The sequence below is a fragment of the Anopheles moucheti genome, chromosome 2 (assembly GCF_943734755.1).
Source record: "Anopheles moucheti chromosome 2, idAnoMoucSN_F20_07, whole genome shotgun sequence".
Classification (NCBI taxonomy): domain Eukaryota; kingdom Metazoa; phylum Arthropoda; class Insecta; order Diptera; family Culicidae; genus Anopheles; species Anopheles moucheti.
In genome coordinates, this window is record NC_069140.1 from 59,077,555 (window position 1) to 59,104,597 (window position 27,043).

The window sequence follows — 27,043 nt, forward strand, 5'->3', positions numbered from 1 at the left end:
TGATGTATGAAAAGTAATTTTCAAACTACGTTGCCCAAAAATATAATAACTGCCTTTCATGGTGAAGCTTAATGAAGTGTAAAAAACTAATAATATAATCGAGTGTGGTGAGTGTCTATGCAATATATGTGTTATGCAGCCTGGGCTTGTTTAGATTGTCTCTAAAAGCCACCATAGATTTACTGCTTCCATATCAAAGTGCGCAAGGTTCAAAGTGTATAGCGAAATAGTAGCGTTGAATAAATAGCGATACACAGATTTCAAACTCAGAAAAAGTGGCTACGAAAGTGAACATTAATGAGTTACGAGGATACGAAGGTTTCGACCCTCGTGCCAAAATGACTAACGAGTGGATGGAGTGGAACGACCCCGGAATCGGTCGGGGTGGTCCGCTCGGAAGGATCCCCTTGCGAGGAGCAAATCATCATAACTTAGGCACGGGACTATCTAGTGTTGCTAGTGGAATGGTAGGCGGTGTTGGCAGCATCGGAGGGATTCACAACAACAATAATGTGAACTTTCTCAACAACAACCAGCAAAGTTTCCTCAATAGTTACAGTTTGAACAAATTAGCATCGGTTGGTATGGGCCTGAAATCTCATCCGCTCATGAAAGGCTTACAAAAACCAAGAGGTAAATACATTACACTGCGTTTGAAGTAAAAGACGCATACCATAAACTCAACTTCATCGGTTTAAACATATTGTACACTTTTCGCACCTGCATATAACTTTTCCGTGTCCGGCATACGTGTAGCAAACACTGCAACTTATTCGATCGATTCAGTATGACCACAATGACTAAATAATACAACATCTTCAACGTTGTGCAGTAGATCAAGAAAGCGAAAGCACTGGCAGCCCATAAAAATGGCGCACTTTGTCAGAAACAATTCGACGCAACGAAGCGCATCGCTGCCGTACGCTGCGCAACCGTAACGGCGTCTGATGCACCTTGAACCCATTATTGGGTGCTTTGACCATGGCGATGTTTCTTGGTCACCCTTTCTTTAAGCCACCTCGGTGGAGTACTGTACAGTTCAGTCAAGAAATACACCCCAGCTGTAACTACTAACATCGAAGCGAAGCAAAATAAAATTCCATTGTTTGTTAGACGAATAGAAGGAGCAACTATTTTGAATTTGACGCTCTTCATGCCGTCCACTGCATTGTGTTCCTTGCTGTTGTAGTTTTGGAACATTGATCGTATAAGTTTTCAAACGTTCAAGTCAAAAATATACCATACCATATACCAACCATATACCAGCAATATGTGGTTTAGTGACAAATTAAATATGTTCAAATCGAGGTAATGTAAAATAATAGTTTCAAAGTCTAAAAGACTGATGACGCGACATTGAAAAAGAAACTCAAACATTCAGATTAAATACGACGTGTCATACGGAGAGTAAGCCACGTTTGGTAAACAACGTAAAGTCTGTTGAGTTTCGTTCCGGTTGGTGAACTTTGTTTTTGGGTGCTTTTACCTGCGCCAATTGCCATTTCATACTGCCGTCTTTACAAATGCCGACAATTTACAAGTGAACATTATAAACATTCATTTAAGCACTGTTGGCAAATGTTGATTGCATCTTATAAAAATTTAGATTAAAAAATACATTAAAATATTTTTAGTTGCAAACTGATTCCCAAAATTCTTTTTTATTACATATGATGGTACATTGCTTTCATACCGTGCAATAGGCAGTATGACTAAACTCACATCTAGCTTGCTGAGTAACATTTTCATTCATTGCAAAAGAGAGGCAGTTCTATTATCCATTGTCATACATGTGTTTTAAACAAATAGCAGACGAGAAAGAACTTACTTTCATCATTAGGGTTTTGTTAACTGCGTGTGTTCAAAAGAACAATCAAATAGAACAAGTAATGCTCCAAAGCTTTAAGTTTGGAAGTTGATTGAAATTTGAAGTTATCTTAAACCAAGGTTCGTCTTTCGCGTTTCCCGTTGGATTCGGTAACAATTTTTGGCCGATAATCTGGACGGGTGAAGCTTCGCGATATGACACAATGGAAATAAAAACAAATAGACGCAGAAAACGCGTAACGAGCAGAGGAAATAATCGACCTCAAAAAATAATTATGCCGAAAATTTAATTACATCCAAAACAGCTGGCGTTGTCCACATATGCGAGGGTACACCCGTTTCTCTTTACCATTTTTTGTGTAGTTTATCTTCAGTTTACCATTTTCCCTCCCATTGCCACCCACTCAATCTCATTGCGATGGTCGGCAAACAGTCGGCAGAACAGGCGGTGACTATGCGTTGTACCACCGTTGACGATGGATGATGAAATTAGAAGCGACCAAACGTTCGACCATTCCACCGGATGATAGTCGTTCCGTTGAAGCCGAAAATTGATTATCGACAACAGAGTAACCAGCAGCACGAGAGGAATCGGTCGCTACATGCTTTGATCACGATCAAACGTGTTGATTGTTGGGTTTGGCAAACGTACGTCTTACGAGGCGATCGCGGGTATAAATCGAAACCGTGATAGGTGGTCTCTGAAGCGATAGGACCATCTTTTCCAATCTAGGGGCGGACTCATGCTCGAATAGGTAAAAATAGCAAAGTACTACATGATACCCGTATGTTGAGGCCGCTCTGTACAACTTTGTAATAATTTTGATGTTCGTTCACCTTCACTAAAACTGAAGGAGATTATTGACTTTTTTTCGAGTTCGGATCGTCGTGTAACGAAGGTCGCCTAAACATCGAGCAAAGAAATGATAAAGAAAGAAAATTGGGTGAAAGGAAAATCTTGATCGTCTAAACCACCCACCGAGGAAGCCTCCCACTTCCTGAACTGGATTCTGATGCAAAGAAAACAATTCGAAACAGAAATCTCTTTTCAGCCCCTGCGGCAGACTTGGAGAATCGATGAATTTACAGACACGTATTAAGAGCTCTTATCCATTGACACGTCGAATCGTTGCAGATCGGATTGATCATCAACTGACGATTAGGATTCAAATGAAGTTTACTTCCACCGAAGCGAATTACCGGACTGCCGGTTCGGAAGTCCGGATTTTCAATCCTATAAGCACCAACATGTTGAGAGTGAACGGGATTTGGTTTTTCTTTTCATTTTTGTATTGCCTGGAGGAAGAAACAAAATCCAATTGTCTGCGACACACGATCGTATTAACCCAGCCGTACTTACAATCCTGCAGCATCCGAGACTGTAGGATGGAGGTGAAATGATTGGATCTGTTTTCTTTTTTACGCGACCTGCCTTTGACGATGATCGGACGTTTTGTCTTTTACGGAAGTTCATGTTCCGACCTCCCATCCCATCATCAAGACGCAGAGATTTGAGAAAAAAAACAGCAGCAGAACGATAATCCGTTAAAATTTCAATTTTCCATCCCCAATCGGGAAGTAGAACCAACCGAGCGATTACGATCCAATCGGCAGAATTTAATCCTCGACCGATTGTTAGCTCTCGACTGTCTCATACAACGTCCCTCTTCGCTCCACTGATCCGACTATTTAACCATCATCTCCTCATCTTCAACGTCGTTGGTCTTCATTGACGCGAACAATCGGTACGACGCAGAGTAGAAACATCGCGTACGAAGGAAAGAACAGAAGTAAATACATGAAAGAGAATCTTTAAGACTCATTGATCAAATTCACGCTGCCACGAGACCAGCAGTGGAGGAATTGAGTGATATTTTTACGTAAGCCTTATACATATACAGCCCTCAAGAATACCCTGCGGTGTGGAGGTCTTGTGGCCCATCTATTACCACTGGGTCTAAAAGACATTGTGTGTGTTCTGTGAAATTAAATACTTCCGTTCCGTTTGGTTCCGTTCCCTTCCTGTGAGGTCGAATCATGTAATATCTGCAAATTGTGTCACTGGCCATCAGCGACGACAGACGAGTGCTGACGAGTTCCCCCATTTTCAATGGGTATTTCCGTATATGAAGTGGAAGTGGAAGAAAGCATTTGATGTGCAAACTATTTTAACATTCTTTAGGAGCCAAAATGAAGTTCGAAGGTGGTCTAAGCCAATGTTTGCTATCGTCGTAGAATTTGGATTACCTTACTTGCTGTATGCGATAGAAGTCATCGCGAAAACTATTTCCCACTCGAGGATTTGCAGCTCGCTGATTTGCCTTCTCTACCGGATATGTACTACGTTTTCACTTATTTTGGTTTTCTCTATGCTTCCTTCTGTTACAGATGTACCAACACAGATGCCGCCATTGACGCCTGGTACAAATAAGAAACTAACCGAAGTGCTGTACGCTTCGTTCGCATCCTGGGAGAAGGAAGTGCAGACATTCAAAATCACCAAAGGTTTGTATTTAAATCCCTTAGTTAAGATATCGTTGACACTAGTGTTTTACCTACTAGTTCGTTGTTTGGGGTTTGTTAAAGCAATTTTGTTTTGTTCGCAAATAATATGCCAACTAAACTGAAGTGAAGCCAACCAGAACCGAGTGAGTCCGACCATGAAGATTTTTTAAAAATTAAAAACAATAAGAATGAATTCTTCCTTTCATTTTGCTCCACAACCTTCCTTAACAGCGCATATTCAAATAGTTTTGTAATGTGTTTCAGTCGTCTAATTTGAATGAAGACCGAGCAGAATATTTTCGTATAAATGAAGTTTGTCTTGCAACAAATCTTAAAACTGTAACTAGTTTCACATTGTTCCTAAACACAATTAAACAAATAAAACACGATTCAAGAAAGGAACAGCTGCGCCCAGCACTGATTGGATTTATGTTTGCGTAAACTTGCAGAACCTGAAGAATTTTAGCAGAAGTATCAATAGTTTTTGAATCAATGAGTTTATGAGTATTCAATTACATTAATGATATAACAAAAACAATCTCAATTTTTACAGAGGACTTTACATGTTGAAGTAATAAGTTTGAGTTATTGGTTATTACATCTTTTATGATCATTTCGGTTCGTGATTTCCTTAAATGTTCATTTTTCTCCGTCAATAAGGGTACTGGTAAACAGCTATCCCTTCTTATAACCCACCGAAAATTGCTTGATTATGCCAAAAATGTAAAGGTCAATGTCAAAAATCATTTCTGTCCAAGGTAAACAATCATCTGCGTAAGTTTTCTTCAGCTGACCGCATTCCAACTTGTTACACTTTCGTGTGCCTTGATGCAGTTGCCGCTGTAAACGGGAAACACAAAAATCAGCAAACAATTAATATTTTATGAGTCTTTGTGTGGGCTTCGCTGTCCTTCGTAACTGTCCATCCACCTGAAGGGTGAGAACGGATGGCTGTTTCGGTCTTATAGATCTCAATGGCTAAACTGAGCTCATTTGCAGTACAGCATCGGGTTGGTTTGGCGCCTCTATGTAGTGATTTATCTATTGTTTACTTGTGGGTTTTGATTCACTTTCTCGGCGCTATTGTCTTTAATTGTTCTTTGTTTCCACAAACCGTCAGCTAACCTTATGTTCTATTTTTTGCATCCTTCGTAGATCCTCGGCAATGGACAGCGGAACATGTGCTAATTTGGTTGAATTGGTCGATCAAAGAATTCTCCCTGGAGGGTGTCAACAAGGAACCGTTCCAAAAGATGAGTGGTCGCGACATTGTTGGTCTCGGTCGCGAAGGATTTCTTGCGATTGCACCACCATTCACCGGCGATATTCTGTGGGAACATTTGGAAATACTACAAAAAGGTAAGCTTCAATTAAGACGAAACTGCTCCAATGATATGCTTATAGTGATTATCAGCTTTAAATGAATAAAGTTTAGTTTCCGATACCACTCCCCTATCACTTTTTTGAAACTTAGCAAACTGGTTGAATAATAAATAAAGTACTATTTATGCTCAAAATGATTGCAGTATTCTTCACAATGGCTAGCTATAGTCGAATGCTGACGCTTAATTTTAACGCATTTGTTGAGCAATGGTTCCAATTACATCACATACAAATAGCGGACTTAGACTAATACTGGCCGTCACTACGTCCACAGTGAAACGTATACAATGTGGAAAATAAATCTGATGTTGCTCCCGTCACTGATGGATGAATTTAGGAAAAAAGCAGGTAATGCGATTTTAATCAATGCATCAAGGCAATGGTGGTCGCACACTGCAATTCTATCTTCCCATCAGCTCGCTGTACTTTTTTTGTAAACTTCAAGGGTGTTTAGATCGCTGCACATAACTAATTCAACGGTTGTGCAGCGATGGCATCGGCGATGATCATCCTAAAGCGATATATCTGCGATGGTAGCAACGATGAACTTCAACACCTTTGGATTTTTTTATATAAAACTCCGGTACTATTGTTTGGTGCATCATTCAATTCATTGCTTACGCAGTTCGCTTAACGTGTACGTTTAAATTTTGACCCCCGAAGGGTATAATAGTACGTTCATGAAATATCACTGCTGCAGTAGGGTGCAGAGTGATTAAATTAATAGTGCTAGCGACATAACGCAATGTAAATTAATCTTCTTCTCATGTCCGATCCAGAACATATCTACCGCTGTAGTGGAGGGTGTTCGTACGGGGTCAGCAAAGGTTCCCAACGATCATAATGTCAACAGACAAGCATCCATAACAAGACAATTTCATCTTCATCAGTGGTACGCCCTCTGTATCAACGAACAGATTCAAACAAATGGATTTCTTACTCGTGCCGCACTGCAGCAATGCCTGCGGTCGACCGTGATTGAGATTGGATAATTGACTCTATTGCCATTAATCGGTTATGCTTGGGGTTAATTGGATTAACGTCTACGATCTTTAGTCTTGGGCGGTAAGCCCATTTAATTGAAATTGGTTAATACTAACGAGGGCACATCTCGATCAATTGTTGCGTTTGACTGGTTGAAACGCGAGCAAAGGGTACGTACGATTTTTTGCCCTTTCAATTATTTTGATTTGCTGTGTTGTACTAAGTTTATTTTGATTTCCAACACAATTCAATTGTGAATCGAACATGCCGCTTGACATGTTCTAACTGTTCTTCCACATTTGTTTCGATGCCATTGCTGTTTTGGTAAAGGTTTGTTGAGAGATTGGTTATACTTTGCAATCATATGAAAGCTAAGTTGTGGAAGAAATAAGCATAATTTACAGTCTTGTTCTTCTACAGTTGTAGAATAGCAAAATCAAACATTCGTTAGAGGCATCGCGTGAAAATGAAATTGTTTTTTTCGATGTTCTAGCAGTGCAACGAAGATGCTAGGTTTGGTTAAAAGCTGGAAAGTATTGAGGAAATTACTATCGTTTCCTAAATTTGCCCAATCCTTAAATTCCGCCTTAGTTTAGGAGTACGTATGAGTATGTATGCGTCAGGCCTATTCGAATCTACATGTTCAACCGAAAATAAAGGTAAAATTTGATTGTAAAAGCAAATCAACGCATCCCACACAGCAGCCTAATGCTATTTTTCCACGCATATGGTCAGCTTCCTCGATAAATGTACTTGCCCTATCGGTGCGAATCGTACTCGCAGTCACATTAATAAATTGAATTTTCCAGTCAGCAATTCAGCTGTGACCGGTTGGGCACAAACTGAAGATGTTGTCCTGCTTCGGGCCAATTTAGAACCGTATCGCTCATTCATAAAACACGTTTATCGATGTACATAGCCGAGCGTTTTCGCACGTGGAAATGCTAGAAGAGGAAATCAAATCAACAAAGTCCTGCGGTATCCTGTCGATTTTTTAGCGCTATGTTTACTACGAGTGATTTGCTTGTCAAAAATAGCGCCGCGCCATAACATCGCTAAATTTGTTTATCACAATAAAATGTTCCTTAGCAAAAAGGGTTCGCTTGATGGCGCTGTTCGATGGACGTGCTACAGGTTGACCTTTACACGTGCTACCTATTTCTATTGCCTAATATGAGATCCCTAATAATAACAGACAGATAGGATTGACGACCATCAACGTGTTGGTGGGAGTACGCCTATGCGTAATAAACTGTATTGTAGTTTTGCTCATATCCATGCTTGATTCCTCTTCTTTCGCTGGGTTTCAGATTGCGAAAAGGCGCTACTAGACCATTCTGTTGGTGGTGGCGGCGTGTACGATGCGTCCTGCGGCCAGGCGGCTGGCGGTGTTGGCGTTAACGAACTCAATGAGTACAACAGTACCCTTCAGCGGTTAAGTGGCCAGCAGCAAGAATTCGGAAGAGGCAATGGCTCGAGCAGCAATAACAACAACAGCAGTAATACTCCCGCATCTACCTCCAGTACAACTCCCGGTACGACCACACCGAACAGCAGCAGTACCACCAACACCAACAGCGGCGGCGGCAATGGAGGTAAGTGTTTTTTTTTTATCCTCATCTTAAACACTCAACAATTGCTGTGGCGAAATGCATCAATGGTTTCAAATTCTTGCAAAGGGATACATGTGCGTATCCTAGTCCGAGGGTGTACAATGGACTTCTTTGCCTTCGCTTTTCAAAACCTGCATTAGTAAAATATAGACACAAAGTGAGGTAGACGAAAGTGACCCCACAGAAAAAAGGAAGAAAACGGCACCGTATAATTAGTTACATCAAAACCTTCTAAAAAGCCGCCTCATGCCCACAACCCTCGTGCGGAAGCTGCTGCGTAAGGGAACCAACACTGCATGACCCGGCGAGGGAACCGGAGAATAATGAGTAATCATGCGTAGCCGGGTGTGGTGGCGATGGCGGGAGGGCAAAATAAGAAATAACGAAAAAAGGTTTATTCCCCTGATTTTATTTCCACCCGTTTGGTCACTGGGGATGGTAAACGAGAGGGGCAGCGCGCAGAAGTTGAAAATCCCGAGTCTATAATTTCGATCGACTGTGTATTGAAGGTAATAAAATATATACGTATCCCTAGCGACAATCCCTTTCAAAAGCACACCGCCAAACGTTGTGGAGGATCGCCGCACACCGGAGGAATGAGTGTTTTCCATTTCGTTTGATTACTGGGGAAAATATTATGATCATGCTGGCGAACTCGAACATGCACGCGCGCCCTCTAATAAGCTATCTAAACCAATATCGGCATCGATCGACTGATCGATTGATCATTCATCCCGTTCTCCATCCCGTCCTCTTGGGGAAGCGAGATTAAAGCAAAGTAGTACGGCTAGATCGCGATCGCAACCGTTTGCAGCCAGCGATACCAAAATCGAGTAACAGTTCATATACAAGATACTTTTAGGTGTACCATGTGCAGTGATGTTTATTTTGAATCTTGAAACAAATGACAAGCACCAACCTCAAAATATGATCTTGACCAATCCCGGTTTGAACGCTTGAGTTATATTTGGACCAATACAATAAATAATCAAGTCGCATATATGCGTCATACAAGCACACGAATGTTCGCAATTGGTTACAGTATTTAAAAGTTCATTCAACTAATCAGCAAATTTGGCTGTCGATGAAACCATTCGCTTTGCCACAAACACTGTTCCCTGGTTGAAATCACTCAAAACGGTCGTTTGCACTTATTACACATTCATTCGTTGTGTCTGCCGTGCTTTTAATGTTTTCGCTGAAGCGAGGGCTAAAGCGTGGTAAGGGCTTGGAATATTATATTTTGATGCGGGCATCCATTTGGATAGCGGTCGGTTATATTCGTTTAGATTGTGTCCACGCTTATTTGTTTTTTTTTGTTGCCCCTACCCTCGCAGCGAACAGTCACGCTCGAGCTGGCAGCCAAACAAAGACCACATGCGTTGCGTTTGTTGGCGGCGGTGCCTCAGTGCCATTACAAGTGCATATATTTCGGTGTTGGTGGACACTACGGTAAAGCTGGCAGTACACAATAAGAGAGATAGAATAAATTGTCGTTGGGTTGGCTGTTTGGGAAGGTCTACCAATACGAGCAGCGCAGTGCGGTACACATACACCATGTTTTGATTTAGTGTGCTGGTGGGATTTTAACGCGGTCATCATGGCACAGCACTGTGTTGGCGAATATCGAAACATCATCCTTCCTGCACGATGCTGGAATTGCATCAAAACAGAGCTACTACATGCTTTCCATCGTTGCTACTCACTGGCCTAGGTCGAACGATTACCGAAATAGTCGTACAACTTGAAATTATTCTTTTTTGTAGGATTTCAAACGCACAGACCAATTCGGATTCTCTGCGATGCCCGACACCACCTTCCAATAAGTGTTTAGTCTCTAGCAACGTTCTGCCTGTGTAGGTATGGTGCTGTGGGAGGGTCTTTCTCTCACCGCACGAGATGATGAGTGCCAATGGTAATGGAGGCTGTTGGTGATCGCTGATTACATAGTTCGCTTCACATGTACACTTCCTCTACTCCTACGCGTACTCTCTGCGGATGGCCTCACAAGTTGCCCCATTCAGACTTCACCCACAACACATATGGAACCGTCGGCCCTGATCCGTGTCACTCGCAAGATCCAACGAATGGAGCGAATGAATGAACGGGAATAAATGAATGAGTGGAAACGCGTGGCCGTTTTGCCGTTGATTGAATTGAATGCATGAATGAAAAGACAAAAACATAACAGCTACAATCATCGCATGTACATGGTGATACACAAGATGATGATTCACTTACATGTTTCTAGTGTATTTTCTTCGATACAAGTCTAGGTAATAAAACTTACCTAAAATGCTTTCCAAAACGCATCAAACGCTTCAACCTGCTTCCTGGTTTGGTGATGTTCGCCTGTTGAAACTATTGCCTAAATATATCATTAATTATGATAAGTATCTGTATTCCTTTCACTGGCTCCTCTTTCACAAACAGACTGCCAGGCCATAGTGGGCTCGACCGTGAGTGGATTAAAGAGCTCCTGCAGTAGGCCAAGACCGCGAAACGGTTGTAGCGCCTGAGAAGTAGAAGTAGTAAGTTCACACGATTGTATCATCGTTAATCGAATTTTTTGTCCTATTTCTGCACTCAAAAGGACGTCGACCAACCTGCTCATTAGAGATAATTAAGGAACAATCATATGCGGCATTTTCCAATGTGCTTCCATCGATCACACCCAAATGGTCTAGTTCCGACAAGTCCCTTTGATCTAATTGTGCTTCTATTCCGGGTTCGAGTGCACTTACAATAACAAAAGCTATGTTTGTGATGTAAACCGATTAAGCGAAAAGCGACATCAAAAGGTACAATCATAACTCAATTATGCTCCTCCTTTTTCGCAGACGAAAAGGTTTGCTCGTAATAAAAATATGATCTCTTCCGTTTTACCAACCGATCCATGCTGACCAAAAAATTGGTATAATGCTTCGGCAGAGAAGAGAGGGATCCTATCTGATATTCTTCGCCTGTTATTCAAATCCCCCTGTTGCAAAGTCTTCGCTTCTCCCATTGTCCTTCAACTGGATCTTGCAGATGGAAGATGGCAGCCCGGATCCTATTATTATTTGTTGATCAGAAATCAAGCAAAAAACGTTCGCAACGTTTCCAGTTTTGCTAGAATACAACCAGAGTTTCTTTATGTATAAGTCATTGTCACCGCTCTTTGGACAGAGCAGACCCAAGCAGGGGTATCCGAGTGCCTGCATTACAGTCAGTGAACGCGTCCTCTATGCATCACTATGTTTGAACATCACGAGCGACTATCACACAAACACATGCATACGGTTTGTAACCAAAGGGTGAAGGTGGACGGCATCAACGGTCAGAAAATGTTGCGAGCCCAAACGCGATGGTGGACAAAATAACGACCAGCGTCATCGTCATCGTTACCCTTCGGTGCATTTTGGTTCACCGTACTACTCTTTTGTTTCTGGCATCCATCGTACATGCGACTCACACTTTCTTGCCGGTTCGTGGCACATGTAGGCTAATGCTGTTCCAAACAGAAACAAACCCAACGACCTACAGACAATTCGGACCCACTATCAAACACACATTCATACCAGAATTTCTTGCTGCGATGGTGCCATTTTCCCGTGGATCAATCCGTTTCTCGTTGCTGTGGGTGTAAATTTAGATAAAAACAAAAACAATACATTCGTCCTACGAACGGCTCACTCGTACGGACGCACTGAAGTGCAACAGTGTTGCAATTGAAAGAGAACCAAAGCAGCGTCACGCACACTAGCAACACTAGGTGAAAGGAAATCCAGCCTGCACACACATGCAATCCGTTGGCACAGAACAAAGTCCGTTGATGGGCTTTCGCGTGAAACGACAAACGAAGCTCGCACACCACCCACTACTCCGTGAGAATATGTGCGTATGTGTACGTGGATTGGGTCACAATCGCACGTAGTGTTCATTTGTAACGTAGAACTGTCGTCTCGGATACACGTGTCCTAAAACGAATCACGAAGACGCCCTATCGACCGGTCAGCCTGTGACTGCTGAATGATGCTTTCGGTCCATAGGATAGCAAAGGAAGATTGTACAATCCACCCCATCAGCACACATCGCAACCGGAAAGCGAGAGCCACTTCTTTTACAATTAAACTTTCGATTTCAACCTTGACTGGTGCGCTTCTTCATCTCTCAACCCACTGCCCCCGAAGAATTAATATCATAAATTATGATAATAAATTTCGTAGCTTATGAAGTGCGTCAGCGCAAGAGAATGATGCTTGACCGCTCGGTTGAGTTAGCGAGGAAGCAATCTCTTCAGAATGAGTTCACTTTTCTTTTTCTCACCGAGTTTATGAGCTCTGCTTAGAGTTGCGTGGAAAAGTGAAGGATGGAACTTTTCCTTTCGTGCTCACCAGATGTCAAGATGGTTCAAAAGTTTCCCTCTCGAGAGCCTTCTTGCGTGGCATTAAAGCGTTAGTCGAACTACCGCAGAGACCGCGGCGCATCGTTTCAGACCGAGACCGACCACCGTAGACCGAAAAAGGCCTAATAATCTAGTGCAAACTCTCCGGGGCGTGGAATGCGGGTTAAGGTTGTGCCGGTGTAGCTTCATAAATTTTGCGCTCGAAAGACGCGAGACGCAGTCTCTGACATAATCGCCTGACAGAGGCGAGCCAGCTCTGCAAAAGTTAGCTGACTATCGGCCCGATACATAGAATGGAATTGGCAGATTTTAATTTTCGAAAATGGCCAAATATGTTGCGCAACCCCTTCCGCTCAGCTTGCTCACTATTCTTTTGGACAACGAAAGATACCTTTGTGTGATGTGTGATTATGATTTATGGTAGTTATTATTTCGTCTGTTTTTCGCACCTCCGCGTTTCAAGTCACTCCAATCAAGGTGTCTTGCTGTTCGTATGCGCCAAACAGATAAGCTAGAGCTTCGCTCGAACTACTTTACGCCTGCGTAGCTTGCGCATGCTGCGCATCGTAAAAGAGAATGTATATATCCCGCCTTTTGCCAAATAGACAATCCCGTCGCACCAAAGTTGGGTGAAGCTTTTTCCCACTCTAAAATCATGCGCAAAGAGCTAGCTCTGATTGGTTCAGATGGTGGAAAATGTGTGCATGGATTAAGATTGAAATTCGAACTCATCGGCCAGCATACCTCGCTGATTGGTCGATCGCTCTTCTCTAGCCGTCAGTTGGGTCGTAAAAAACCGATACACTTTTTTGTAACGTTACTAAACTTACTTTGTGGCAGCAGTTTTTGGATGGTTTAATGCTCTGATGTTTGCTGTTGCAATCCAGCAAACGTACCATATAGACGCAATGCCGTCCAGAACTGAATGTCTCGCGACATTCGGTACGATTTTTGGTGGTAAACATCAGAAAATATTATTCCCATGCAAAATCAAACATAACCATTATGGTAATTATAACGTTAAATTGAGACCTTCAGCTAAGGCTGCGCGTTCGCGTTGATGATTCAAGCAGCACTTCCGGTGCTACACTACTTCTTGAGCAAAGCAGCTGCACTCTTGTCTGGCCAGTTTGATGCAGGTGGCAGGAACAGGAAAAATTTACATTTTTATTGCAACTAGCCTAATGTTCAGAAAAGAATACACTATCGACCGGGCCAATGTGTGTCAAATAATTTCATTTTTTGTTGTTTATTAACATTTTGTTGTTTTTTATGTACTTATTTTTCGTTAGAATGGCTGCTTGGCCGTATTGTTTTAAATTTTGATCGAGTTCAAATATACCGGCCCCCATAATTCTTATGCTCTCTATTGAACTACGCTTAACCATGGATACTAAATTCTAGGACACGAAGGCACAACTTACAACTTGTAACAGCAGAGTATGAGCTGTAACGCTTATAAGTGAACTTGGGGCTCCCGTTTACTGAGTAGGAAGAGTCAGCGAGTGTCATTGCTGCTTCCATCGCTGTGCATTAACATAATTGCAGTGCAGTGACCAGTTATCGTTACAGCGCAGCTGCACAAATCTTTCACCGTGTGGCAAAAACCTCCTTTACCAGTTTACATAAATGGTTTCAATTAGTGTTAGTCTCGTCGTGTTCAGGTTATCTATCACATTCAGTCAACATCTTCCAGATTTAATAGTGGACCGGAAGAGATTCGAACGTTTTCATAGCCTATCAATCAAAAATCATGATAAATTATCATTAATGCTGGTCGGTACAAAATTTCTTTCCTGGTAGATAAATACAACACGATGAAAAGTTAACTAAGCATACCTCCAGCATTTTGATGATATATGTAGTGCCAAAAATAGTACAATAGTTATGTACATTATGTATGTAAGATCCTCGCACACATTATTGTACATTAATATACATTCCTTATGTATCTTTCGCGTGTGTTGAAGGTTGCTTTAAACAAGCTTTCGTAAGGATTCTTAAAAACGCCTGCGTATACGTGGTTGGCTACTGCAATATCAATTTGAATATAAATGTGTCTGTGCATGTTTAAACAGTTCCCAAGCGCCATCCACACGGTCGCTTGGTAGTTGAGCGCACGGGCACTACACAAGCGACTCGGCCGATGCATCAAAGATGCGCGACTCAATCAATTGACTGACTGTCTTTTGCCTCTTCTCCCTCGCCATTCGTCTATGCCGCCAGGGGTTTGGCCGGCGTGCGTGCATAACGGTTCGTACTTCCGGAGAGTGGAAGTCAAATGGCTTAGGCCTGTCCGCTGGCACGTTGACCGTACGAACAGTGCAGGAAGAAGGAAAGCATCGAATCGATCTTAGACCCCCGACTAACGTGATGAAGTCGAGCTAGCGTACAGCATCCTTCTTCCCAGTAGGGCACGATAATTAAAGTGTAGCACCGTGCAGGAGAAGGATGAATTATGTGAATCAAAAACACATTGAACCAATCGCTCAACGAAAAGTGGATTACTACTTGATGCTCTTATTTGCCGTAAACCTAGCATCTTTGTCACCTCCATGTTTTTGGATGCAAAGACACGAAGGAATTAAACATAAACCGGTAATGTGATTTTTAAAGGTTTCTGACCGAAACGAAAAGCATTTAAATTTACAAGTGAATGATAATCAATTGTTACAAGAGGCTACAAATGATATTGATTAAAACATTGTTCTGAGTCTTGAAATAATTGCTCATGTTTTTTGCTAAGATTAATGCCTACACATAGTGGTTCACAATGTGGCCATACGATCGTGATAAAATTGTTCACACGTGTAGTTTTTGTTGGATCACCTGTATTGGGCGAGTCGTACAAAACCAACCGGCGCATTTGCTCAAACGCATCCTGCGAATTTGTATGTTCCTTGGCCAGATAACTGAGACGTAACTAAGTTATCGAGACGTTCGCATTGATTCTTACCAGCAAATCTGGATTTGTCGTCTTTCGACACATTACCGCACCGTCTCTTTCACATGCGCAACGTGAAGCTAGGCGAACAATTGCACTAAACTATTAGCTCGCGCGCGCTTTCGCCTTCGCCATCGCGAAGCTTTATCTGTAATGAATATTCAATTAAACTGTTTGCTCTTCCTCGCATCTACGCGGTATCTTTCGACCCGTTCGTTTTTCTGTCCTTCCCCTCCCTCTTTGGTTCCCCTCGGTGGTTGCCATCCCGTGCGAACGAAGGGCCAAAGAAAGGAAAAAAAAGCCTCGCAACCGAGCGGATGTTAGAAATTAAACGCCGCATAAAGTTAGTGGCCAACGATCGTGGCCTAAGACGTTGAACGGCATGAAGCAGGGGGCGCAAAGCGAATGGAAGTAAAATATCGAAGAAGCTAAAGAATAACAAGACGATCATAGGTCGTGTTCACTCGGGCTACGGTTGTAATCGATGGAAGACAAAAGAAAGGCGAAAGAAAGCAAACAAAACCGCTTAAAACTTAGCAGCGAACGAAAAAATCATCATCATTTGGGGAAACAGCAACGATCGCCAAAAAAACAACAACCGTACAAACCTATCCCAAAATAGAATTGAATTTTGCTTTGCAAATCGTTTACGTGACAGTGTTTTGTTGAAAAATGTAATATAGTTTTACTTCACACTGATTTGGGTGTTAAGAACGCGTTTGTTATGATCCAGCCGCGTTAGTGCGCTTTCTCAACCAAAGCCAAGCCCCTACTTCGTTTACGGGGTTGCGTTCTTCAGAGCCATTTTCCGGATGTTTAACCACACATCATGTCGAACATCGTGGTTACATCCGGTGTAAACCGGTCTAAGGCGAGTCTTACAAGCGATACCGTAAAATGGTACCGTCATCGGAGCATGGATGTTGGTGTACGAATTTGGGTTTTGTTTGTAGGTACTGTATTTTGCTGAAATTTATCCACTTTAAACATCGTCAAAATATGGTTTATCGACCAAGAGTACGTTTAAGTATGATTGCTGATAATATTACAGATTTACGTACGGAAAATACACTACAGCAAACATGTGCTATGGGTTGTGTCTGGTTAGAATACCTCTCACCATTCTATCCAAAGCTGTCCTATCCAAAGCTGCGTAAACAGCGCGCAACATCCTTTCATCCACGCACACTGAAGAGTAATATTGGAAACTACGATTTGTGCACCTGATATCGGCCAAGGCTTTAATTAGTCCTTTATGAAGTGATTAAACGATTCGATAACAACGACCCAGAGCTGTAAGATTTATGTCGCTTTCTGATGGAGGTTGCCGCGTTGCGTGAAGGTGTAAGTACAGCAAAGTGCATCGGTTGATTCCTACACTGGCGATTAACAAATGAACGAAGGAAGTGGCTCAATGTATCCAACCGACGTTTTATCCGCCCTGGGTTGGCGCTAGTTGTGCATATTCCCGTTCGTGTGGCCAGCCCATCGCGATGTCGTTTTTTTTGGTGTCTGCTGCCAAGCTTACGATGGTGGAAAAGGAAGCTGATGCAACAACACCGTATTACTTACTATTCCTACTACCACTATTGCACCAGTCGCGCGCAGCAGCAGTGACACCCTGCCACATTAATCTGCTGCGGCTTTCGTGCGAAAAGGAAATGCGCTACCTGTTATGGCTGGCGCAATCATATGCACGCTTTCAATTCCGTACGCTCTCCCAATAAGCAGAATAAGCGCCAACCCATGGGACGCTTACAAAAAGTCACCGATTCCGAAATCAGATCGTACGATATTCCATTTTATTTTATTTTTGCAAATCCCCGCATCCCTTAGCAGGCTCCAATCATGCTCCGATGCTTTTTTTATCCGGATCAGCTTGATCATCTGCATCTGAAACTAGTTTTTTTTTATATAAATTTTGTTTCTTATTCCTATTACCTCTTCCTGTCCACCGTTTCTGTGGAGCGAAGAAGAAAAAGAAGAAGAAAGGAAGGAAGAAAAAAAAACTTGCTGATAGTGTGTCACGGCGGTCGGATGGTTAGGAAAAAAGTGGCACCCCTTCGGCAATCCATGGGAAAGGAAATGAAACTAAATCACTATCACCAGATTCTTGCCCGCTTGGGGCATAAGAGTGCTCCATGAATGAAATGGATAAATGAATCGAGTGCGGTGTGCTGGGGTCGGTGGAGGTAGGAGGATACCGTTTCGATGGTGTGTTTCCTTTGCCCCGACCAAGAGCTCGTGTGGTACCGTTTGCGAGAGTGGGTACCGTTTGCCAGGGCGGACGTAGTCGTCGTCGTGGCCTCTTAGGCCGCCACCGGATGCGATCGGATAGCGTGTGCGAGAGTGTGCAAAAATGATCACATTTATTAAAAATACTGCTTTTTAAGCATCGGGCTGCTTTTTATTCCCACCACACCGAAAATGGCAAGACCCGCATGCATAACTAAGCTGGCTGGTAAAGGGAATATATGGTTTCCAAACGCGGTCAATGAGTGGTAAGGTAAAGTTTGAACATTTCGATAAACATTGACAACACATCGCACAGAGCTTTGTGCGTTTGTGTGATCATTTCAGTTTTCAACCACGGGGCTGCTTTTATCCTTCTGAAGAACAGTCACTCTCATTGAAGTGTACCCAAGCGGCTTACATACTCGCAAGTGGTTGTGGATCTGAGGCTTTAGATAAACGCAGATGAACACGTGCGCCACCAAACTTTAAGTCGGTGGACCCTTTTAGCGCACGTGTCTTCATGTGAGTGTATCGAACTAGCCAGCTGGCGGAAGTGCCGATCATTTCTTTTCTTTTTTTCGTGTAGCACAAACAATAGCAGCTAGGTTCAGCATTTCTCGAGCTGAATCGAAGAATCCAACCAAACCACTGCGAGTATGACGTCGAGTGTGACAAAGTTCTACGGATGGTACCGTCAACCACTTTAGCGCAAGTGTTCAAATGAGCGCAATGATACGGTTCTGTACCGTCAAACATTAACAAGCGAGGCACACAACAGGACAACAACTGCTGCTCGCATGTGCACGCTGGCAGAGGGAAGGAAACACTACAACGAACGGTAACAAGACAAAGCGAGATCGAAAATCTATGATGCACCATCCGGTCTTAGGTATCTGGTTTCATTTCCGGTAGGGAAAGGTAGAGACGACCCAAACCCGCTACGAAAAGGAACACCTTCAGGTCAGAGTGTGATCCAATCTGAGAACGCGAGAGGACCGGAAGTGCGTACGATCTTATGGTGAAATGTTTATAAAAAAAGGGACCACAAAAAAGGTCTGTCCCAGCGGCAGGGCTTGCCTGCACGGGGAACCGAGACTGTGTGTACGAGAACACGCATCAATAACACGCGATAAGTGACGATTATTACGGATTTGTAGGAGATATTTTAAACATTTGGAACGTGATGGTAGTTTTGAATCAGTGAAAATATTGGAAAATGTTCATACGATCTGCACTAACATCATAGCAGTCGATGTTAGATTTCGTCATTGGCTAGTAGTGGATATTGTAGAATCATTTCGATTTGGACGATAATAGAATGGTGCGTACGATTGTTGTTGACGAAACGATTAGATTTGTCTTCAGGTGGGGTCTCCAGGATGCGGCACCACAAGTGAGGCGTACATCCTCGACAGCAGAACAGCACAGCAGAAATGCTCAAACCTCCTGGATCGGGTATCATACAGCTTGAACCAGCAAATCGCAACGGTTGCGTTGTCTGCTTTCTTGCGTACAGTCGGAGACCACCTTTTGCCATTCCGACAGGGGTGCGTATATGCTTGATCTTGTTTGTGTCTCTGTTCCTTCTGTGTTTATGCAACCCTTCTCTACTATCACTTCCGTTCGGTTACGATTATGATGACCTGCTTTGTCACACTCGACTGTTCGGCGTGCGAGCTCTAAATGGGGAACGATTTTTGCACCGGAAGCACTGATTTAATTGGTCACATCTCAATCCGGTTGTGTCTGAGCTGTGCGCTGGGAGAAAAAAAAACATGGCCAAAGGAAGTACGGGGCACCGGAGCAAAAAGAAAACAAGAGGAGCGCGAGAAAGATGGGAGAGAACAACGCTTCCCTTAAGCTAGGAAAAGTGAAAAGTGATTGGATTTTTGTCTCCGCCAATCGAACCCAGACACGGGCTCAGATTTTGATTGCCCTTCACCCGAAAAGAGAAGGAGCTAAAGATTAAAGCAGGGGACATCAGCGGGCAACGAAATAACGCCACTAGTGCTGGCTGGCAGCACACATTTTGGACAGGAAAAGACGGTGGCAGCGGTGTTGGATTACCATCTCCTGTCTTTATTGTTTCCTGTCTCAAATGGTCGGGCATGGGCGTCAACAGCACCGGAAATTGACCCTCAATGGTGGTGGTAGCTCTAGCAGGAAACAGGGATAGAATCAACAAGCTAGACAAAGAGAGAACTTTGAAACCAACGAAAACAAAACACTCCATGCCACGGTTTTTCGTCGAAGGGTTAAGGCAAATGAGTTGTCCGTGAAAAGTGATCGCATTAAAACTCGTGCTCTGAAAGAACTGCGTGTTTACCTCTGTGCCAAAATTCTTATCTCCGTCAAAACTCAGCTCGCTGGAATCAATGTTTTCCCATTGTCATGTGGCCATGCAATGGTTATGTATCTGAATAACTTACGTACCCAATCAAACGCTGTGATGAAACCAACCTGCCAACGAACTTTAAACTTTTGGATCATTTCTGTATTCTCATTCCGCTTTGAAAAAGAAAAATGAAACTCTTGTTCCAATGTTCATCACCATAATCACACTTGGGCTGCTCATTATCTAAACTCGCTCCAATAGCCCATGGGGACCGTGCGGTAGTCCAACGAAAACATGAATTCATCAACCAGACGACAGGGCGATATAACTATTAGTGTGACACTTGGCTACGAAATGAAGGGTCCACACCGAATAAAAACAGTTGACGCGACATAAATAGGGGTATCGCAGGACATTACTTCTTTGCCCGCTCGAGCTGTCCGTCCAGGTGGCTGAGTAGATGTGGAGTCGACGACGTAAACACATAGCCTGCATGGGGAAACAGAGAACAAGATAAATGCAACACATTTTAGCATTCAAATTAAAAATAAACCGTGGGAAAAGTCTAGCAAGCATCGAGCCGCGGTCGTTTCGCTGCATCAATGTCATACGAAACGAAGATCACCGAAAATGAGAAACGAAAAACACAGCACGCACACTTATACTAAATCACCAACACGGCGGTTGGTTTTCGGCGTGCGTGGAAACAATTTGCGCTGTGCTTAACGTGTCCGTGCCGAAGCAGGCTTGAGATTGTGAAGTGTTTGATGTAAAATTAAATCCCTCCGCCCGGTCGGATGTTCGACACAGGTTGAACCACTCCGCTGAGAATGATCATGCCGTGAACTGACGTTACGCGTTAGATTCTGGAATGGAATCAAGCTTTTACAACGGCGTAAGGCAACACACACACACACACACACACACACACAAATCCATCCGCAATGTCAAGTTTATTCTCACAATCGGCACAAATGGAGACCGAGGGTGAAAATGCACTGCAGTCAAACAATAATAAACGCCCGCAGCTCGCCGGCGTTCGATTCGGCGGCATTCGCTAGCGCACAAACACGGCGAAAATAAAAGGTACCCCAGTGCCCCTCGACAGCCGGGGGTATATTACTGTGGTCTCTCTGCACCCATATATATATTCATTTAACGCTTGAGTGACCATCCTGTACTGCTCGATCCTTGCCACCACTAGGTTGCCCATCCACACCCTTAACGATCATAGATTAAACTGCGTGTTTTGAGGGAGTGAAGCAAAGCGATCCTGCCGTTGGCGTCGGAAAACAGGTGTGCCGCGATGTGTGTGTGTGTGCGACCGAGCGATCTCGCTTCATTGCTCGCAAGTCATTCGGGGCTAATATTGGCCACTCCTGACGGGGACTGGGGTCCGATGATGACTTATAATTCTACCCAGGCGCTGGGGCGCTGATGATCGTGTACCCTTTTTGTAAAACCACGCACACACGCAAACGCGTATCTGCAGGACAAAGAGTGGTTGATGTCATAAAATTAATGGGAAATGTTCGTTTGTTAATTCGGTGAAAAATTATGCACCTTTTACATTGTGGTCCCTTACACAGACAAATAAAAAACTACGGGTTTCACACGGGTGCTCGTTTCGACGTCAGCATAGGGTACCGATTAAGATCGTGGGAGAATTTGATAGAGGGAAACATCGTTCATAGTTAGGCGACACATATTTGCTGGTTGGAATGAGAAAAATAACCTCCATCTAAGGTTAGGAGCTAAACGTACAGCTGGTCTATCCTTCGGATGCTCAATTTGCCAAATCGCACTTAAAGAATGGAAACAATTTCCCGATCGGATGAGTGGTTGGAAAAAGGACAACCTGCTGGTTGGGCAAACAAACTTGTTATTTTGATTGAAATAGATATTGATTGAACCGTCGCCTTAATGGGGAACAAGGAACAGCCACGGTAAAAGCTACGTTACCACTGATACGCTTTGTTACCGAACCGTATTGTTGTCCAATTTCCGGTTGGACTTTCCATCTTTTTGCACACAACCGTATGATTGCAAATAGAAAAACTCTTAAAAGATCAATATCCAATAGCAGAAGAATCGGAACAAGGGTCGTTTGGGCATTCCGCTAGCTTGAAAAGCAGCCCATTGAGCACTGAACAGCAGCAGCTCTGCTGAAATTACGCATTAAGGTGCCATAAGACCCACTCGAAGAACACCAGCGGATTAGCCGGCCTAAGTGCAGAGGAGGCGAATCTTTTAACATGATCTTAAGAATGTCGTCCTATCTACCTGCTCTGGTTATTGGGTGTCCTGTGAATGGTATTATCGGAAAGGCTTTCCAATGACGTCAACGAGCATTCGAGTTTCATTGTGGTTTTCGAGCATTTCCTTCCGATCATGGTTCTACTTACCCATTCGTCCGTCCGTCCGTCCGTCTGTCCGTCTGCCCTATCTGCCATAGACCGGCGTGGGATCGTTCAACAAGATACTATCCCAAGTCAAAGAGACACAACCGTGTGTCCTTTTGCGTGCATTTCTTCGCCTATTTGTTCGGTATTTCCAGCGTTTTTTTCCTAGCTCCTAATAGAGCACATGCGCATCGAGCGGTAGTAAAAGGAGATGGAGCATTAAAATCGCACCCTCACACAAGTGTTGTCATTTTCTTGAGTTTCATGTTTTTGACCGCTGTTCTCAAGTATCATGTATAGCGATGTGAGAAACTTGAAAACCATAAACAGTAGTGCAACGGTGCGGGAAATATGTACATATCCTTCCCGAACCTTATTCTCTGCCGCCGTGCTCCATAAACACATCGCGCGCCCCGAGAGAAGAGAGAATCTAATAAATCTGCTGTTCTCGTGTAGAACGAAAAAGGCAGGGTCCTTCGAGCAAGCAATACCGTTTTAACATGCAGAAGGCAGCAAAGAAACCTAATCAAACAGGGACATCAAATTTCACTACTAACCACCACCGAGAGCTCATCGGTTGTATGTAAATCGGTTGTATGTAACCGAACCAACGTTCCCGCAAAGAACGGAAGCATAAAATGGGGGAAAAAAACATAACACAAAGCGGAAATCACGTTGGAAAAGATCACCGAACACACACATACCCATAAGTGGCGTCCGATCGTACGACGGTTGGAATGAGCTGAACGCATGCGAAACATAGCAAAAGCAAACATACGAGCATTAAAGCACACGAAGATCATCTCCAGCGTCTTACACATGCCGAGTCCTTACGCATTTGCATTACGTATGTCTGCGTACGGGCGCTGTTGAGGCCGGCGACAGGTGGCTGTCGTGTAACGCATACATAAATTTGTGTGAATGTTTGAAATGACGAACCCTGAGAAAAAAAGGATGAGTGCGGGTGTCTAGTTCGAAGGGATAATGCACCCCTCTCTGCGATGTGGTGTGGTGGTACCAAACCACCCCTACACGCCGACGCACATGTCCTGGGAATAAAAACGAGCGAGGCTGGAAGCGAAAATTGCTTCACATGGTCACGTAATCGCTTTCTGGCTGACTGTGCACAGTGAGCAAACATCGGCCCAGCAACAGATGAAGATACAACGGCTGGTACACAATTCTCAAACTATTCCCAAGATGGAGATGGATATTTATTGCAAAGACAAAAATTAAATAAAACGGATAAATAGTTTTTACTATAATCTTTGCCTGTCTGTTTTATGTTACATTGAATTTGAAAATGTGGGATATTTTACGTATTATCTTAAACGAAATCATGACATATGTTTGAAAATGTTAGTTGAGGTGTGTAGCAGCGAAAACGCTCAATTAATGCCCAAACCCAACGCTAAACCATTCAGCATTCAGTTATTCATGTGTCACATTTTGACCCACTGCCTGTACGGTCGTTGCCCATTGTGCAGCTGCGAACACTTCGGCACGGTTGTAGAGGTGGAATTTTCATTCATTCATTCGTCGGCCTCGCGAGAGATGAGATGTGCGTCAGTGAGACGCGTGTGCTGTTCAATGTGAGCCTCGCGTCGATGCTCGCGTACAGATGTGTAAATGATCTTCAAACAAGTGCCACGAAATGTGTAAGTGTGATATCGTGCTAAAGTTATCGATGCGTAATGAATCGTGCTGGTGAAGTTTTTGGATGTGAAAATTAATGTTCGCGATCTGGTGAATTTCGGGTGTACAGTTTTTTTTTGTGATCAAGTTAATTTAACACAAAATGGTGGGAATCTAACGTGCGGTGTTATTGTGATTGTTGTTTTCCCCGGATCGACAAGCAAAGTGTGCCTGATATTTGTGAGTTTGTTGAATCTGCTTCAAAGTGTGTACGCAACCGCAAAAGCAGCTTCGCGCTGCCGAATCCATCCATTCGGTGGTGGGTGCTTTCGAAGCGCGATCACATCCCGCAACAGCGCTTCCAACGGTCTCATCGGATCCTCCGACGCCAAACTTGACCAGTGATCCCGCCAACCCTACCAGCACCATCATTACGTCTTTCCGTGCCCACCGCCAACACGATCGCAATGATCCGCACCGGCTCCAATATCTTGTGCAGAGCCAAACGAACCACCTAGTTCAGGATCTAGAGTTTAGTTTACTGAGCAGTATTACTCATCCGACCAGCGGCAGTTACTTCGAAGGCGATGGTCAGTCGCCCATTGGCGCTAGTGCTGTGACTGTTAGCGATAGCAACAATAACAATACGCTTTCGAATCGAAACCGAAACCGTCCCAACGCGCCAACATATTCGGCTGTTGACCCTACCTCGAGTGCATCGGTAGCTCCAGGACGCGTTCGGTGCTCCACCGATCTTAGTGATAACGCCAACATGGTGCTGCAAAGCTACGATGTTGCACTGAACGGAAGTGATAACGTTTCGCCATACGCGGCCGACTATGCTCCGACATCATCGCTGCTAGCGGCTGCCGCGGCAGCAGCGGCAGGAACTACACCGACAACGACAACATCGCCGACAAGCTCGAGTGCGCTACCTGCCAATTACTACATCGATCTGGACCCAGCCTCCACTGGGCCGCATCTTTACCAATTGCATCATTTGCACCACCAACACCACGCGCAACAGAACCACGCGAGCAGCAACAGCGCAAACCATCACTCAGGTTAGAATGTGGGAGCTTTGCTTGTGAAAGCTGAAGAAAGTGAGCAGGAGATTTCGCGACATCATTGTGCAGAAGATGGGTTTATCAGCTCCATTTCGGCCAACCCTGTAATCAATTCATTTTTACACACAGACATACGCACCTTTCTGTTACGCGAGCAAGTGGAGATGATCCTCACTTGAGACGTATTAGTCAAAGGTCAGCTAGTGTTAGCATTGCCCATTGCTGCTGCTGCCTCTGGTAGGGATTTCATACACATTGCAGGCTTGCAAAAATTGAAATGACGAAATAAAACAAAAACAAACACGGCTCCATGATCACCGTTCGTCCAAAACTGCTCAATATGCGATAAAGTCATGAGTTGTGTAATGTTGTTGTTGTTTTTTGTAGTGTGTAGGAGCGTTTTTCTCCTCTTCCTTTTCGTACTATAAATGAGAGTTGACCTCACACAACGCCGATCGTTTTATAACGGCAGTCAAGTGCAACAATTCACAGCAACCCCCCCGCTGACCAATTTACGAAAAAATCCATAACTTTTCTGCCTGTCTGATCACGGTGTCATTGGCGATCATCGTCGGTTTCGAAGCAAAGTTTAAAGATAAGAAGGTAATTCGTTCAATGTCAGCATATTTGAGTGATGCGAGTTTTTAAAAATTGGATCATTGAGGAAAACACGAACGGTCAGTGTGTTGCAATTAAGTTTTTAGCACAGTCACATAAAAGTCAGTTCCATCAGTAGCACTGTTGCACGACAGCTGTATGATGTAACAATGTTCGAAGACAACCGTTTTGGTGCGTACACGTCAAACAATGCGCAACACTAATGTTTTGCACCTCAATGTGTCGTCCTTCAACAGTATTCTTGCAGTAAAATCGTCGAAGAATGTAAAAATGTAACGTAAGAGCAAGATTGTTAACCTTAGCCAACAGGACTTTGTGCAAAGGGTTAGTGAATGGAGAAGTGGAAAATGCACGTTTAGCGTAGCGTTGCGTGTCACTGCCCTCATTCCGCTGAATTCCGGTTTCCGGTGTAATTTCCGACGCGACATCTTGTCACTCCCCGGTTTCCACGACCCGGGGGCTCGCGGCGCAACGGGAGAGCATCGGTTTTATCCCCCGGCTATGAGGCGAGCGAATGAAAATAACGCGTCCAAAAGGTGACGACCGTTAAAGAATGGGTAAAAGACGCTCTTGAACGCTTCTTTTCAGGTATTCCCATTGGGAAGGCAAATTTGTATTTCATCTCCGGTGCTTGGTGCGATGTGCTGGTGATCTTTTCGATTTACAAGGTGCAGCTCCTAGGGCTTTTCGCTGTCTTCGCTGCCTCGGAAGCGGCGATTTTCAGCTTCTCGCCTTTTTGGTGACAATTGTTTCGCTTCATTTTGGTGCACGCAATCGACGAAACGAGCTCCCCGCGATGTCTCAGAAACTTTGCAAGGAAGTAAAGAGATTGGCTTGGGCTGAGATGCAATTCTATCGATTTCGTTGACAGGATATTGATTTTCAAGTTGAGCATTTTTGAGGTGGAATCCTTTAACTTCCTCCCACGGGCCGAAGGGCTCTGTGCCCTTTAAGCTGTATTTCCAACACGAAACGATCGAAGCAGCATAACGGGTTTGGGTTATAGTTTCCTCGACATTGATCATGTTTGGTCCGGTTCTTTACGCATCACAATGTCGCAAAAAAAGTGTCCCCATGGAATCAGCGTTCCTGCGCTACTGCAACAGCC

The 27,043-nt window shown here is 43.7% G+C and overlaps 1 protein-coding gene across 1 annotated transcript in view; it reads left to right on the forward strand.

Moving 5' to 3' along the window:
* The window catches only part of LOC128307525 (ETS-like protein pointed), an 82,685-nt gene that overhangs the window by 48,060 nt on the left and 7,582 nt on the right, over positions 1 to 27,043 (forward strand). Inside the window, exons 4-6 of the mRNA XM_053045404.1 lie at positions 4,216 to 4,332; positions 5,488 to 5,691; positions 8,010 to 8,294. Coding sequence (XP_052901364.1) covers positions 4,216 to 4,332; positions 5,488 to 5,691; positions 8,010 to 8,294 — 606 coding nt within the window. The remainder of the gene's footprint in view (positions 1 to 4,215; positions 4,333 to 5,487; positions 5,692 to 8,009; positions 8,295 to 27,043) is intronic.